This window comes from Silurus aristotelis (genome assembly GCF_946808225.1).
Source record: "Silurus aristotelis genome assembly, chromosome: 3".
In the NCBI taxonomy this organism is placed as follows: domain Eukaryota; kingdom Metazoa; phylum Chordata; class Actinopteri; order Siluriformes; family Siluridae; genus Silurus; species Silurus aristotelis.
The window spans coordinates 11,778,905-11,796,613 of record NC_139576.1 but is presented as its reverse complement, the minus strand read 5'-3'; the positions used below and the strand labels follow the sequence as shown (position 1 = coordinate 11,796,613).

Below are 17,709 nucleotides of genomic sequence, written 5' to 3'. Positions count from 1 at the left end.
TGCAAGGTCAACTGATTGTTTAACAAATCTGGATATGAGTAGAAACTCATGAGGTCAAGGTCAGTCCAGAATAATTTGGCTTGCAAATCGAGCTTATCACCAAAACACGCCAAGTACACACGGTATTTCTGCTGAAAAATCTATTCGCTTATCATGCTTTGCAAGCTCCTAAAAAGACAATTAGTTCTGAGTAGTAGGAAGCTCTTGCATTTCTAAATAATACTCAACCTGTTCTTCTTCCAATGGTTGGTGTTCCAACCACTAGTAAAAACAGAAGTAGAAACTGTGTTACTAGCCATTTCAGGGGCACAAGCATGTTTTAAATGATCAGTATCTATTGCCAGATCCAGAGTTCAGGATATCTGTAGATCTGACCATAGTTACAAGCTTTTATGTAAATAGCTCCCCAAATACCATCATTTTTTAGTTTCCCATTTTTATTCCTTACAGATAAACTACAAGCCATTTCACAACTTTAAATAAATATTATTTCATCTATAACACTGCATACTAGTCTTATATAATGAACGGCTTTTGGTTATGAATATTAATAACCTCAGCAGCAATCACCGGAACAAATACACTCGAGGCTGTTGCTCAGGAGAGATCAAGAAAAACGCCTTTCATTTGCTATGCAGATGTTGGCTGTTATGCTTGCACATTACTAGAGCTGCCTGGCGTTTACTGTAATGAGCAATCTTTTAAAACAAATCAGCTGAATTATTCCTGATTGCAATCACTCTCCCCGAGTCACATGATGATGATTTGCTCTGTGAACAAAGATGAGGCAATGTTTCATAATAATAGACAAGATGAATCTCTAATCATTTTCATACTAGCCTAAATGCCTTAAACTAATTGTGCAGTATATTACTGTATGTTAATATACAGTAATAGAATATTTAGGTTGGAGGGTATTAGTATGAAATGTAAAGTAATCAAATTATTTTATTATAGTTCATTTATTGTGTACCATTTTTTAAGTAAATAGGTTTGGACTGTATATGTACATATCTTTAGGCATTAAAAGAATGGCTATTGTTTTTTCTTCTGGCTATATCCAGGATTTATCTGTATTTTCAGCATCATGCTCTCTGCAATTGTGCCGGTCATGTGGCCTCTGATAGCAGGCAGCACTTGAATAGCAGTTTGATTAGAGGATGCCTCCAGATGCCCCAGCTAAACATGACTCCATCCTGCCTGACCTTTCATTTCCTCCTCTGATTAAGGCCTTCCAAATGCTATCTGAAAAAAGCAACAAAATAAAGTTTCTTTGCCTCTCTTTTCAGACTACTCAAGTCACGATGGGAAAAAATCCTGTACCCTGTGCATTGTAGAACAGAGAAAGTACACTAAAAGGACAGACGTTTGTGGAGACCTGACCATAAGATTTGTATAAGATTTTTTAACATCCCATTTCACAATTTGACCCCATTTGCTGTTTTAGCAAACTCAAATTGTGTGGGAAGCCCTAGAATTTGGAGTGTGGTTGTGGAGATTTGTGCTCATTCAGCCAAAATTTCTTTTGTAAAGTCAGGTATTGATGTAGGGTGAGGAGACCTGGGGTGCACTTAGCATTCAAATTAATCCCTAAGGTGTTGAGATCAGAGCTCTATAGGAAGCCAATCAAGATCTAAACACTCCAAGCCATGTAAACCATATCTTCTTGAAACTTGCATTGTGCACAGGACCGTTTCTAAGTTACGTATGTAACCCTGGTTCCCTGAGGGAACGAGACGCTGTGTCAACAATGCTTTGGGAAAGCTTCCACGTTTCCACTCTCTGAAACACATGTGCAATCTGTCCAATGGAAAAATTTTCCTTTCAGCAACTCAAGCAGCATCAACAATGCTTTTGGAAGGAGTGTCCAATACTGCCAGACTGACCAATCCCTGCTTAGTTTGGATAGGCACAGCTAGGTCAAAAAAACTGAGGGGCCAGGAGTGGCACTAAGGTCAAGGCTCAGATCATGAGATCATAAGATTCTCATCTCTCTGATAAAAACCTGGTTGGAATTTGGGGTACAGTTCTTGATTGGTTTATGCCTTACATGTCAAATAGTAGTTTTTCTGTGAGATGGGGTGACATCTCATCCTCGAGCACCCCTTAACTCTATGGTGTACCACAGGGATCGATACTTGGCCCGGTGTTGTTCTCCCTATTTTTGCTACCTCTGAGTAATATCATTAGAAAACAGTATATCTCATTTCACTTCTATGATACATCCAATTATATGTTCCTTTAAAACCAGATTCACTCAGTGAGCTCCAGTCCCTCTCCGGCTGTTTAACTGACATTAAACATTGGCTGGCTAGTAGTTTTCTAAGTCTTAATGAGAATGAGTGTGGGTGTATACTATTTAGTACGCAGGAGCAGCATAATTTTAACCTTAGGGGTCTCGCACCATAATTTAAAAAAGAGGTTTGCAACCTAGGCATCATATTTGACAGCAATTTTAATTTTGCAAACCAAGTAACCTCAGTTCTAAAAAATAAGCTTCTTTCAAGTCCGTTTACTATCAAAATGTAAGCCTTTTGTTTTGATGAAAGATATGGAAAAAGCCATTCATGCCTTTATTAGTTCTAGATTGGATTACTGCAATGCTCTTTATTTAGGTCTTACTTAGTCCTCTCTCTATCATCTACAGCTGGTTCAGAATGCTGCAGCATGGCTTTTAACTGGTACCATTAAGCGTGCACACATCACCCTGGTCCTTTCCTCTCTCCACTGGCCCCCGGTACAGTACAGGATTCAATATAAAATTTTATTATTTGTTTTTTAAATCTCTGTCTGGTACGGCCTTAACCTATTTAAATTAAAATATCCATCTGCACAACCACGGCCAAACTCTCAGGTCCTCTAATCATGACTTGCTTGAAGTACCTAGAACAAGATTTAAATCGTGGGGTGACCACACCTTCTCAGTAGCGGCTCCTAAGCTTTGAAATTCCCTTCCTCCTGATTTCACCTCTGAAAGGGAATTCTCTACTTTTAAAGCTAAACTTATTCACCAAAGCCTTTTAATGCTTATTTTATTTCTCTTCTCTTTTAAGTTCTTACAATTTACTTATTTCTTTTATGATATTGTATATTTTACTACTTTTATGTTAATACAAATTGTATTACTATTGTGCACATTGCCTCTTGCACTTTGTTCAGCACCTAGGTTATACCTGGTAGATGTTAGGTGCTATATAAATTAAGATTGATTGATTGATTGAAGGCTGTAGGACCTGACGAATGTCAGCGGGGTGGACCAGCCCACAGCATTGCAAATGTCTTGGAGAAATACCCCAGAGGACAAGGCCTTAGAGGACGCCACAATCTGGGTGGAGTGAGGTCTGACCCCCCCAAAGGTGCGGGGAGACCAGAAGACTCATACGAGGAGTGGATAGCATCCACAATCCACCTACTGAGGGTCTGCTTATCGTTAGGAAAACCCTTGTTATATGGACCGTAGCAGACAAACAGCTGGTCCAACTTCTTCACACGGCAGTTCTGTGGATGTATGTGTCCAGTGCTTGCACCAGGCACACCCAGTTAAGCTCGGAGGTCTAAAAAGGAGGAGGATAGAATGCCTGGAACATGACTGGTCATGGGACAACCGAGGGCATTAAGCAAGACGGCTCTATCCCTGTCAGACAAATCTGACAAGGGTGATCCAGAGGTGTTTCTCTGTGGAGACATATACATAGCCCACTATAGACCGCTTTTTTGTGGCCGTGAGAGCCAGGTCTCTAGCACAATGCAGCTCTTGGAGCCCATCGCTGCCCATAGACACTCCCTCATCTTGCTCTCACAGCAGGTGATAAGCCTGCAACATGGCCATGGTGTGCATGCCTTGGTGGGCAGTAATAAAGCCTTAAGGGACAATGCAGTACGCGGGGAGAGATAGTTAGCCAAGGCATCATTCCACATCCGCACTCCTTCAGCCCTACTAATTTTTTGTTTGTAAGAGAAACGTTGGGGCTGAATAAAGGTTATTCCATGACCTGGTCACCTCAGTGTGCAGGTCTGGGAAAAAGGCAGACCCTGGCGTAGAGGTAGTGACGTAGGTTGCAGGAAATGTTCGTCCAACCTGATAGAGGGACGTAGTTTCTGCTTATCAGCTGGCATAAATTTTCGCTTTCCAGATGTTTGATCAATCTCGCATCTCCAAAGGCATTATAATTAGAAAAGGATTTCACAATTTTATTGCCATATATTCATTTGTTTTGGCCTGCTGAACTTTCAACACATGAAATATTACTCAGCAAATGGATGATGTAATGTTTTGCTTCATGAAAATTTTGGAACAGGGCTGATTTTTTGATTTCATGTCATTTCTGTTTGGCCTTTTCAAAAACAGAAGGGTGGGAAGCAGATTTTCTGTCTGCGGTGCCTCGGAGGCATTATTTGCATGGTTCATGCAAGGCAAGCCACATCAAGATGCACACAGCTAGACTCCAGTGCACTGTGGCTGCTTGGTAAGCACCACTGTCATTTTATGTCAAAGATGGCAATGCTTGATGCAGCCAAGCTCCTTTGACTTCCAGTCTTTCATCTCATATACAGTGAGGAAAATAAGTATTTGAACACCCTGCTATTTTGCAAGTTATCCCAGTTAGAAATCAAGGATGGGTCTGAAATTGTCATCGTAGGTGCATGTCCACTGTGAGAGACATAATCTAAAAAAAAAAATCCAGAAATCACAATGTATGATTTTTTAACTATTTATTTGTATGATACAGCTGCAAATAAGTATTTGAACACCTGAGAAAGTCAATGTTAATATTTGGTACAGTAGCCTTTGTTTGCAATTACAGAGGTCAAACGTTTCCTGTAGTTTTTCACCAGGTTTGCACACACTGCAGGAGGGATTTTGGCCCACTCCTCCACACAGATCTTCTCTAGATCAGTCAGGTTTCTGGCCTGTCGCTGACAAACACGGAGTTTGAGCTCCCTCCAAAGATTCTCTATTGGGTTTAGGTCTGGAGACTGGCTAGGCCACGGCAGAACCTTGATATGCTTCTTACAGAGCCAATCCTTGGTTATCCTGGCTGTGTGCTTTGGGTCATTGTCATGTTGGAAGACCCAGCCTCGACCCATCTTCAATGCTCTAACTGAGGGAAGGAGGTTGTTCCCCAAAATCTCGCAATACATGGCCCCGGTCATCCTCTCCTTAATACAGTGCAGTCGCCCTGTCCCATGTGCAGAAAAACACCCCCAAAGCATGATGCCACCACCCCCATGCTTCACAGTAGGGATGGTGTTCTTTGGATGGTACTCATCATTCTTCTTCCTCCAAACACGTTTAGTGGAATTATGACCCAAAAGTTCTATTTTGGTCTCATCTGACCACATGACTTTCTCCCATGACTCCTCTGGATCATCCAAATGGTCATTGGCAAACTTAAGACGTGCCTGGACATGTGCTGGTTTAAGCAGGGGAACCTTCCGTGCCATGCATGATTTCAAATTATGACGTCTTCGTGTATTACCAACAGTAACCTTGGAAACGGTGGTCCCAGCTCTTTTCAGATCATTGACCAGCTCCCCCCGTGTAATTCTGGGCTAATTTCTCACCTTCCTTAGGATCATTGAGACCCCACGAGGTGAGATCTTGCATGGAGCCCCAGTCCGAGGGAGATTGACAGTCATGTTTAGCTTCTTCCATTTTCTAATGATTGCTCCAACAGTGGACCTTTTCTCACCAAGCTGCTTGGCAATTTCCCCGTAGCCCTTTCCAGCCTTGTGGAGGTGTACAATTTTGTCTCTAGTGTCTTTGGACAGCTCTTTGGTCTTGGCCATGTTAGTAGTTGGATTCTTACTGATTGTATGGGGTGGACAGGTGTCTTTATGCAGCTAACGACCTCAAACAGGTGCATCTAATTTAGGTTAATAAATGTAGTGGAGGGGGACATTTTAAAGGCAGACTAACAGGTCTTTGAGAGTCAGAATTCTAGCTGATAGACAGGTGTTCAAATACTTATTTGCAGCTGTATCATACAAATAAATAGTTAAAAAATCATATTGTGATTTCTGGATTTTTTTTTTTTTTAGATTATGTCTCTCACAGTGGACATGCACCTACGATGACAATTTCAGACTCCTCCATTATTTCTAAGTGGGAGAACTTGCAAAATAGCAGGGTGTTCAAATACTTATTTTCCTCACTGTATCTGTGAGGCAAGAGTCACACTTTGACTTTTAAAGCAACTGGAAGTGAAAAAAGCTGAACCATATTTAACTAAAAGTAGTTGATAAAAAGTAGACTGATATTATAGCATAAATCAGTGCTGATCATTGAACAGGAAACAACTACCCACAAGCTCTCCCAGGAGACTATTTTCATTTAAAAGCAAATTCCAGACCTTGAGCATCATGACTATAAATGTCCTACCCTATCATTAATATTGATGGACTAGGGACTGTAATATCCTTAAGTAACAAGGGAAAGATATTGTGAAGTTCACTGTGAAAAAAAGGATGAAATTGGTTCTGGCACCTGCACAAGCATAACTCCATGGGGATTTGAATTTAGCTGATAGTTATATACACCAAGTACCAAGAGGAATATTGTAACAACTTAAAACATGGTGCAATGATCGGACTGGGAGATAATATCACAACAATGCAACAGATATGCGTTATTTATTTTACAATATATATATAGGAAAGACGATTAACTAACTTTTGGTTTTACACAACTATTAATGTTTTTAAATACTTTAAACACACCTGGGCAAACAAAAAAGCAAAATGGGAAGTTTTAATGATCTTAACAACAATGAAAATTTAGCAAAATGAAAACAAATCAACCCCTAAGACCTTCTGTGCCACCGTTTGCTTGTTTACTTTTGGAGGAGCAGCTACAAACTAGGATGTTCACCGGTAAAGTGTATAGTTTTCTTATTCACAAGGGTAAAACCATAATAACTATTCAATTTTTTTGTGTAAAATTTATTCTGGCTGTACAAACCTTCCCAAAAATATTTCCTGGTATGTGTTTTTTTAATTAAAGCTTTAGTCATTATTTCATTATGTCATACCTAATGCATGCCTCCAAGGGTCTGATAACAAGCTAATTAATGGATTCTGGATTTATAGAGAAGGTTAAGAGCTACAGTATTTTTTTTGTTTTTCATTCCTGCTCATTTCTTGAACAATGATTTATTATTAAGAACAATAAAAGCTTCGTACTCTATATGGAAAAAAAAGTTTGTGGACTCCTGACAAGGAGATTCATGTATGCATTTTGTGCATCTTATTCCACATTTGGTCCCCATTTGTTTTTTTTTCAAAACCTCCACTCCTATGGGAGGATGTTCCACAAGATTGTGTAGAGTGCTTGTGGAGATTTCTGCCTATTCAGCAAGAAAGGTGTGCAGTGACAAGGTCCTCCACTTCAACCCATGTAAACCAAATCTTCATAAGCTTACTTTGGGCACAGAGGCATTTTCAAACAGGTTTGTGTTTTCTAGTTTAATTGATGGAGAAAATGTAATGCAAGCACATTTAAACACATCCTATACAATTGTATACCATTTTCCTTGCCAAAGAGTGTTTTTGCATTGTATCTTATGTATTTTGTGTGTAATAATTATAAGAAGGTAGCTAAATTATTCATGATTTACATATCATTTCCCCTAACAGATATTTTGCTTTTATTCTTTTGATCTATATTCACTGGTTTATTCCAGTTCTTTGATCAAAACCATGTCTTACAATGTTCCAAAATAAAACCAAATTCTGACCCAAAATTCACCAAAATTAGATCTATATTTCTAGAGCCACTGCTCTATATAACCCACATAGAGTACTTCAGGACATAGGGCTTTATGTACCATTATAACCACTGAATTATTTAATATTTTAGTATATACATTTTAGATTAGAAATTATTTGGGTGTTGTTATTAAATGGAGTTTAAAGAATAATATTGTGTCACAGCATTAAGGTAGAAAATGATTGCAAGTCCAGTAAACTTTCTGGAATGTTGCAAACTCAAAATTTGAAGAAATTCAGATTAAATATTATTATAGGCAACAGTCCCCTGATTTGGGAAAAGCATCAGTGTTTTGAAATGTATTTCAATAGCCTCTTAGATAGAAGGTTTACCAGAAATCTCCACAGGGTGTCTAGACCAATTATAAAATCGAACAATGTAACTGAGAAGCTAAAGAGTTGAATAAGGTTATGTTCTGCAAAATGTTATATGCTCCTTAACCTTCTTTATTTAGCAGTCTCTTTTAGTTTTTGTTTTTTTCTCAAACTCAACATACGGGTACAAAATCACCATGATATGTTCCAAGTGTAGTATGACTAAAAGTGTTCATTGCATGTAGAGTCAGAATAAAAACCTAGCATGATACTCCCTGTCGTAATTTAAGCAACCCCAAAATGAAAGCTGAGCATTAAAAACAAGGCATAACTAACTTTGTCATCTTTATATAAGATGCCAGCACATTCACAAGCCAAATTCCTATTCAGACAGTCTAATAAGGGCTCTCATTCATCCTCCACTCATCTCAAGGTGAGACAAAGTCCAAGAGCCTGGCCACTGTGGTTAAATGTGAAGAGAATGGCCGTTCCGTCTGATCGGGCTGTGCGGTGTCGCAAAAGCTAATCGATGAGACAAGAGTGTTATGACATCACCAGTTGCTGTGGTAACAGCAGCACGCAGACGGTGGCTTATCTGCTTGGCAGGCTGAGTGCTTGTCAGACAGGGCGTTGCTTCTTGTTCTCGCTGCCGCGCCTGAAGCCACGGGAGCTGCCAGTGTCGGACAGATTTTTGCACTGCACTAACGTGTTCACTGATATCCACAGGCCAAAGCCATCTGCACTTCTTCATCCATTGACACATAGTACGTTTTTGTGAAAATCAGGATCATTGGTCTCTTGCTTTATGTGGTGCAGAGACGTTTACTCAAAGACATTTATTAGATATGATTGTACTGCATTTTCAACCAAATATGCTTGTATGCGTGCAGATGTTAATGATCTCTATATTTGTATTCTGAATTGCAGTGTTCATGGGGTGTTCACTGAGCAATGAATAGTTTACGAAGCGATATGCTATATAATAGCACGACATCACCAGAATGGTGAAAGCTATTGGCTGTGATACAGATAATGCTGAATATGGCTTTTGTTTTTATTCTTTTATTTTGTCTTCATTACTGCGAGCAAGCATTGCCTCTAATATCTTCAAATAACACTTTGAAATCACCTTTTGTAATATCATCACTCCTCTACCACCCCACCATCATTATGATAAATTAAATTAACTGCACTGAGTTCTTAACGGCAAAAGAAAGACGATATAACGTGAAGCAATTACGACATTAGCACCATTTAACTGCCTACAAATCATTCATTTTGTAAATATGTCACCCTGACACGGAGAAAGTGTAATCGGAAAAGGGAGAGGTTTGTTATTCACCACCTGAACACACACTGTTAATACACAATAAACAGAATGCTACAGCTGAAATAGACTCATTAATGACAGAAACACAGTAGATGCTATTTCTATTTCCGTTAGCATACACAACAGTGGATCTGATGTTACCTGAGAGGAACACCAGTATCAAGGAAACTAATGGGTTATTCAGGTATTTTTCAAAAAGCTCCTGGTTCAGGCTTGCATTATGTATTTCTTCTTATCTTTCTAATGTGTGTGTGTTTGCATACTTTAGGCCAGTGCGTCTGTGGACAGTGCATGTGCTATCCTCCAGGAGATAGTCGTGTTCATGGCAAAAACTGTGAGTGTGATGACCGCCAGTGTGAGGACGTGAACAAAGACATCTGTGGTGGTAAGTAGTGCATGCACAAAAACACTATATACACACACTGAATTACTATGAACCATCACAAAGCAACAGTGCAATTCTTTCCAGCTGAGATCAGTGTGATCTACAGCAACACATGTACTAACATAATTTCAGGTCATGGCACTTGTCTGTGTGCACGTGTGAGTGTTTGGGTGATGGAGAAAGCCTGAGTTTCCACTTTTTTGGTTAGAACAGAAAGCCTCTTGTCAATGCCAGTGTATACACACCCTGAAATATAGATTTAAAAAAGTGTATATAGAAAGATAGGAATGATTTCTGTCCTCCCTGGAGGAGGACAGAATATAAGATAATTATATAAGATAATTATAATGTATCTATAAGCATGTAATTATCATTTCTTTGAGCTTAGTCAGAGTATTGTAGCTTTGATGCAAGGCATTAATAATATTAATATTTTCAAAAACAGCGATTCGAATGAGATGAGATAGAAATGAGGGGACGTTTCCTGCATCCTGAAAGGCAGGCCATTGTGCAACTGACCTGTTGACATTCAGGTACTCAGTTTGGTTTTACCGGTAGTCATCTCAGGTGCTGTGATGAAGAATGTGAGCAATTCCACATAAACAAGGAGATCATTTGCTTGCTTCTGTCTTTGCAATGATGGACGATATGGTCCACATGCTTGTGAGCTTCATGCTGTATCATCTTACAGCAGCTGAGATATGCAGTCATTCAAGTAGTCAATGAATAGCTTAAAATATTCCCTGACTCGCTTCTTTCAACACTACCTTTTTTATTGTGGCTTATATTGATCAGGCTTTAGATTAGTGAGAAAGATTAGGCAATCAGTCAGAGGTACACTTTAAAGAATCATGCATTAATGATTCCCTAAAGATGTGAAGAAGATTCCAATCAATGTAGCGCTGTAGTGTAGATCATACAAGGCAGCAACGACACTCCGTCTTGCCGTGATTTGACTACTATTTTTTTCACCTTTTGATATTTACACAATAGCGATCGATTCAAAGTGAACTAGAAGCTTAGGGACGTGTTTCGAGTCAGCAGGTTTAGGCCGATAAAGATTTGCTCTGAAAAACAAATTTGTAACTATTATAATATGTTAAAGTTGATCCTCCATCAGAAAGAAATGATTGAAAAGTATTATGAAGCATAGGCATTTCTATGTACCTGACATTACTATTTGTTCCATTAACTTTGGTGGAAATACCCCAGGCTATAATATCATTCAAGGGAACTCCAGGAGAAAATCAGTACTAATTGGTGCTTCAGCTCCAAGAAATCTCAGAGATATCGTCGAGCTGCTTGTGTTTCTCTAACCAAGTGATCAAGAGGAGATCTAGGGCAAGACAGCTATGTCAGAGAAGCCTTGTCAGGTCTAAACCTTACCTCAAATTTAATGTGGGCTACATATTGTCACCCCTTGGAGTGTGTGTGTGTGTGTGTGTGTGTGTGTGTGTGTGTGTGTGTGTGTGTGTGTGTGTGTGTGTGTGTGTGTGTGTGTGTGTGTGTGTGTGTAAACCTGTGTGTGTGTCACGTGCACCGAGTCTCATGTGCACAGAGCCAGAGGCCAGATGGCTGTAATCATTTGCCATGACTTTCACTCTCGGTCCAAGGAGATTATTGTATTTTATTTTCCCTGCATCACTCTGCCACTGGTGTCACTACTCTTGGCATAAATGAAACTTTGTATCAAAACACTCACCTCCTTGCTATCTTATTAAAGAGCTCTAAGTAAACAATGTCCAGACTGAAAGTGCCAATAAGAGAACTCAGTGTTACTGTGCAATAATTACATGAAGTGAAATGGGCAATTAAGGAGTCTTTACAAAGTAATCATGGGTGCAGATGGATGTGTATGTACATAATAATCAATGTAAACAAATAAAAAAAACAACAGCATGTAATGCTGAAATACATATCTGGGCATCTAGTTCCTTGGGCTTAGACAGAATGGTGCAAAAAAAAAAAAAAGGAACAGATCTTTGTAGGTCGAAATATTTTGTTGGTAAGAGAGTGAAGAAAAGAACACCCAGACTGGTTCCAGATGACAGGAAAGCTACATCAAGTCTAATAAACATTCTTTACAACCGCAATAAGAAACATCCTGAATGGCCAGAAGTGTCCAGTAGAAGGAACTACAGGATTAGACGAGCACATTGAGGTCCAACAAACAGCATTTTGTGCACAATGCTCTTATGGCAGACTAGAAACATTGCAACATGCAGACAGTAGGGTAAGAATTTTGAATCATGAATCCATTACTCCAGCCTAGCTTATCAAGATATTGTTGCTGATCAGGTGAATCCCTTCATTTTGTATTTTATAATGGCTACTACCAACATGATATATACAAAATGCAAATCATCTCAAACTAATCCCATGAACAGTATATTGAGTTCTATGTATTTCAGTGGTCCCTTCAGTCTCTAGATCTGAATTGAGTTGAGAAGCTTTGGGAAGTGGTTGAACAGGAGTTTTACAAAAGAAATGCAGGTGACAAATCAGCAATCCTTATGTGACGTTAACATGCACCTCCTTGTAGAATTCCGGCTGCTCTGAAACACATTAATGATCTAAAACAAGTCTCTTTTGGTTAGCACTAATACTTTTGAGTTGCAGTGATGCTTCAGAACAAAGGACACACTTATTCAACAGCATACCTATAGGTGATTCAAAACCACAACCAGTTCACACAAATTCTTTGACCAAGGTCCATAAAAGAAAATTTAATAATAGGTCTTTTGTTGTGATTTTAGACGCTGTATTAGCACAGAGTGATGCATTGCAGCATCCAAAGCAGATGTTCCTCCTTTTTGGGTTGTACATGCATTATTAATCCTGTGCGACTTTCCTCAGGCTCACTGTGTCATACTCCTAGGTGACAGTAGCGCAGGAGCCCGGTGGGCACACTCGACCCTCTGGCCTGTCTGGGCATGCCTGAAAAATGAATGATAAAATATGCATGAAGCTCTGCTGATGCAGATTAGAGCATGTTATCGCTGGAGAGCTGAAAACACAGTCATCCTTCACTAATGCTGATTCAGCCCACACACTCCCTCCAGTTCTTCTCGCAGACACTACACAGAGCCCTGTGACTCATTTACTGGTGAAAAGTGAATATCAGCTAATCGCCTGATTCATTTAAAGAGTTAGCATTTAAAAAGAAGTGTGCACTCAAACTATAAAGGGTTTTTATACATGCTCTGACACTGTAAGCGATGATACTATTGCAAAAATTCATTGCCTATTTCAGTCCTTGAGTATTGTAAATTCAGTGTCATGCCTTTTTCCGAGGCAACATGTGCAGTCATGCAGAGGGGATTTCTCTTATACGTTGCTTCTAAAGCCAGACGTGAAAGGCTTGAGAAAGCACACGCATGCAAATTGCTTTTACAGCATAGGTAATGTAGAATCACAGGTTCAGTTTAATTGAAAGGGTCAGGGGTGCCAATCTTCCAAAGCAATTAAATGCTCTTATAGGCTGACTGATTGAGCCAACCAAGCGTGCAGACTCACCAACAGCACACCCCAGCCTTTTATACCCCATTCCTTAGAAAAAATGCAGGATGAAAGGAAGAAGGCTAGCAGGTTACCATGGAATCTATTTCCCCCTAACCCATTTTCCTACCCAATCTGTTCCACTGCCAATTCTTGTACTCCAGCCAGTGCTCCTCTTTAACACTAAAGCTTCCATCAGTGTACTTTTTAGGGTGAAGGCAGTTATTTAGTTTAGTGTCACTGTGGTTGGAAGGGTAGGCAGAGTATGCCATCCCTACCACCCAGTAATATCAGTCAATTGCTCCCTCAACTCCTGGCCACATGGCTGAGCAAACATATGGATTTGACCTCCTGATAATAGTGTAAATGTCTTGCACTTGTGCCACTCAGGATCCCTATATCGACAGTATATTATTTTAACTTAACCCATAATACAGCTTTATCAAATCAGCTTTTTTTCCCCCAATCAGGAGGCACAACATTACCACTTACTGTATTCATACATGTAGGTCTTTTCATTTTATACCAAGTTGAACTTTATATCCAAGAAAATACACTACTCTGCCCAGTTAAATCTTGAGGGAATTCCTCAAAATTGTGAGATTGAGGAAGGAGCCATAGCTGCAGGTAGAACTCTATTATTCACTGTTCATTTCCCACTGATTCACAGACTTACCCTGCAATAACAGAGAAACTCCAGGCTTCACGTCCTTCGAAAAGTGTTTCATTTACTCCCTGCCAACACTCACACAGCCCCTGCATCACGTTTCCATTGCCCTGCTGTAAAGCCTACAAATATTAGCAGTCCAAATCTTGGAAAACGACAGAGGTAGTTATGAAACCAAGACATTTTTGGGGGGGTTTATTCACATTTAGCTTCTATTGCACTTTATATCAGAGTAACACCAATGAAGCCAAAAAATAGACTTAATATTCAAGTTCACTTACAGTACATGAGGTACACAATAAAGTATGTTTTAACATGAGCATGTTTTATTTCAGTGTACAAAGTTGAATATTACATAATTTTTAAAACCTACTGGCACAAATTCAGGTATTAATGTGCGTCCGTAGCAATCAACCAAACAAGCAGCATCTATTGAACTAGTCAACAGAGATAAACAACCACAAAACCAACATACCAAACTAAACAACTAACAAACTGAGCAAGGAACAAGCAACTAACTAATCAACAAAATCAAAAAATGGTTTGCTATTTTTAGCCAGTGCTTGTGTGACCATTACAGGTTTCTGACAATTGTTCAGCTTAAGACTCTGTTAAGTAATTTGATGTTAGTGAATATCAACAAACCTAGGACCAGATTAGTAAATGTATTGGGTGGTACCAATATAAACTGAGGTTAAGCTGAGGACTTAGATTAAAAGAGAATTATGAGAGTAGTAATTACAATTCATGAGTTACAGGCCACAATGTAAAGGGTTGCACTATAGTGCCACTATTAGGCAGTCTTGTGTGTCTGAATAACAGGAGAAAGTAGGGTCTATTTCAAGGAAGATAAATACTAATAATAGAAAAAACATACCAATTTCAAAATGGTGGCAGCACCTTTGGGGCTTGGACCACTTACAGCTATAACAACACACAAAAAAAAAAAAAATAATAATAATAATAATAATAATAATAGCTTTTCCACAATTCATCCTGATGTCAAAATCACATGTGACATTTCTAGCAACTCTGGGTATTTAAGTGCAAGCCAAACCTTCGTATGGATCCATGGTTATGGATGGCATGCTTATGGCTCAAGTTGAATACCTATGATTAAAGCCACATCTAGTCTGAAATACAGCACCTGTTTGTTTAAACCAATTACATTTGCTTGGCTCTTAGATCAGTCAAAATGTCGCATTGTTTTTATTGTTGTGTTTAGGTGAGGAGAATGACGTGTGTGTGTTTGTGTGTATGTGTGCTTGTGTGCCTGTGTGTTCCTTCTCCCCTCAGGGCATGGCTTTTGCTCCTGTGGCCGCTGTATTTGTAATGGTCAATGGTTTGGAAGTCACTGCCAGTTCCCTCGTAACTGTAACATGACTATCGAACAGAGCAAGAACTTGTGTGAGACAGCCCATGGTGTCACCTGCTCCGGAAAAGGTAAGATAGAGAGAGTTCTCCCAGCGCTACACTTTATGTATGACAGCAAAGGTGGAAGAGATCAACTGTGGCGCTCCACTTTACCTGTCATGGTGCAATGAAAGTGCAGCAATCATAAAGGAGAGGTGTACACAATAAAGTTCGAATGCACCTTAAAAACTGTCTTCAGGCCTGTAGTGCACTAACGTTTATGGAAACGGATGAAGAACGCTAGCACAGAGTACACTGGCTCATTCCATGCTATCCTACTACAAGCCATTCATTTCAAATAAGGTCTACTTATAACATGCTAGTTAGAATCTAAACAGGGAAGAAAAAAAGATGAAAAAGCAAACCTTTAGACTGGAAGTTGTATCTGCAGATCCAGTGCTCTTTCAATGGCATTTTAAACAAAGACAAAAATACATCTATCTTCATCCACAAAACACTATTACCAGGAAGACTCCACAAAGAAAATAAAGTCTTCTTGAACATCCCTTTTAATGTATAAATACGAGAGTTGGAAAAGCTGCAGCTTTTTTTCTCATGCTTTGAGAAAAACAACAAGAAAAGACAGGGATTCTCCTGCAGCACGCAAATTATAACACATGTTCACCCATCTTCAAGTTCTCTAATTGAGAAATAAGGCTACATTTCTTTTATAGGGAAGCCAAGTCAGGAGAGGCGAAGAGACACCGTTTGTTAGACTGTGAAAAGGAAAAACAGATATTAGTGTGTATCAGGAGGTGATACAATTTGAATGTCTTTTGTACTAGCATGAAGATTGCTTTGTGAAAAACAAGGCATTAAGGAACAATTTTTAAGGAAAAAATCCGCAAATCAGGTCAAATGTTATAAAAAAAAAAAAGATTAGAATGGTCTGATAGAGGATTGTCTTAATTCCTATTAGAGTATGTGGATATCTATTTGAATGAATCAGCATTCATTAGCATATTTATATACCGTATTTTTCGGACTATAAGCCGCTACTTTTTTCCCACGCTTTGAACCCCGCGGCTTAAACAACAAATCAGCTAGTATATGGATTTTTCCTGGGTTTTTCCCGGTTTCACAAACTGCATGCCAAAAAACTGAGCCCCATAACATTAGACCAACGAAATTGCCGAACGGAAAAGAAAAAACGCACGTCACCTGTGTTCTGAGCTGCACGGCATCGGGAGAAAAGCTTCCACCGATGGTGATTTTTAAATGCACGACGATGCCAAAAGATAAACTCTCGAGAGAAATAGTTGTGAAAGGAAGGAGGAAGACAGTGAACAATGACTTTCTTGGTCGGCTACTGTTCAGATACAAGCCGTTGTAACGCGTTGAGTCTGGGTGAAGGGAGAGCTCGCTGACTCCAGTTGCAACAGAAATCATATAAGCACAGACAGGTTTCCATAATGCGTTTTTTTTATTTGTCTTGGCAACAGCGTTACAGGTTAGTCAAAGAAAGTTAGAAATCAGCATAAAAAAAAATAATAAGGACATATTCCTCGGCCTTGCACACATGCAGTAATACCGGAAAAAATTCGGCGGCAGGCTATTCCCAAAATGCCGCTCTTCTCTTAAAGGAGCCACAACATATTACACCCGTTACAATGTGTAACAGACACTGTCTTTTAATAAAGCCTGTGTAAAGTTCATTAGTTTCAATGTAGACAGGTGGCTTATAGACAGGTGCGGCTTATTTATGTTCAAAATAAAAATCTTTGTCAAATTCAGTGGGTGTGGCTTATATTTGGGTGCACTTTATAGTCCGGAAATTACAGTACTATATTTCTTACACAGGTGAGTGCAGCAATTATTAACAAGCTGTTTTTGTTTACAGGGGATGTTAGCAGAAATGTTACAGATGTGTTATTGTGATGGTTTTATGTAAAATCGGCCACTATAATAAGCCTGGGCATATGCTTTCAGGCTCTTGCCACTGCGGAAAGTGCATCTGTACACCAAATGAATGGTATATTTCAGGCGATTTCTGTGAATGTGATGACAGGAAATGTGACCAGCATGATGGCTTGATCTGTACAGGTATGTATTAGAGGTATGTTATTCTGTATGGGTAAATGTATGTGGAGACCTGACCCTAAAATTCGTACAGTATGTGCTTTTTGAACATCGCATTGTATGGATCCTCTAGAGGTGTTATAAAGGTTTGTGCATGTTCAGACACAAGGGGGTTAGTAAAAACAGGTACTGGTGTAGGGTGAGGAATCCTGAGTTGCAGTCCATGGGTTGGATCTGGGTCCATGGGTTGGATCTTCCACTCCAACCCATGTAACCCATATCTTCATAGAGCTGGCTTTATGCATAGGAACTGTA

At 39.4% G+C, this 17,709-nt stretch overlaps 1 protein-coding gene across 1 annotated transcript in view; it reads left to right on the top strand.

Annotated features, from left to right (window-relative positions):
• The window catches only part of itgbl1 (integrin, beta-like 1), a 72,925-nt gene that overhangs the window by 48,377 nt on the left and 6,839 nt on the right, over positions 1 to 17,709 (top strand). The window contains exons 8-10 of the mRNA XM_083537064.1: positions 9,681 to 9,797; positions 15,259 to 15,405; positions 17,305 to 17,418. Of these exons, the coding sequence (XP_083393190.1) occupies positions 9,681 to 9,797; positions 15,259 to 15,405; positions 17,305 to 17,418 (378 nt within the window). The remainder of the gene's footprint in view (positions 1 to 9,680; positions 9,798 to 15,258; positions 15,406 to 17,304; positions 17,419 to 17,709) is intronic.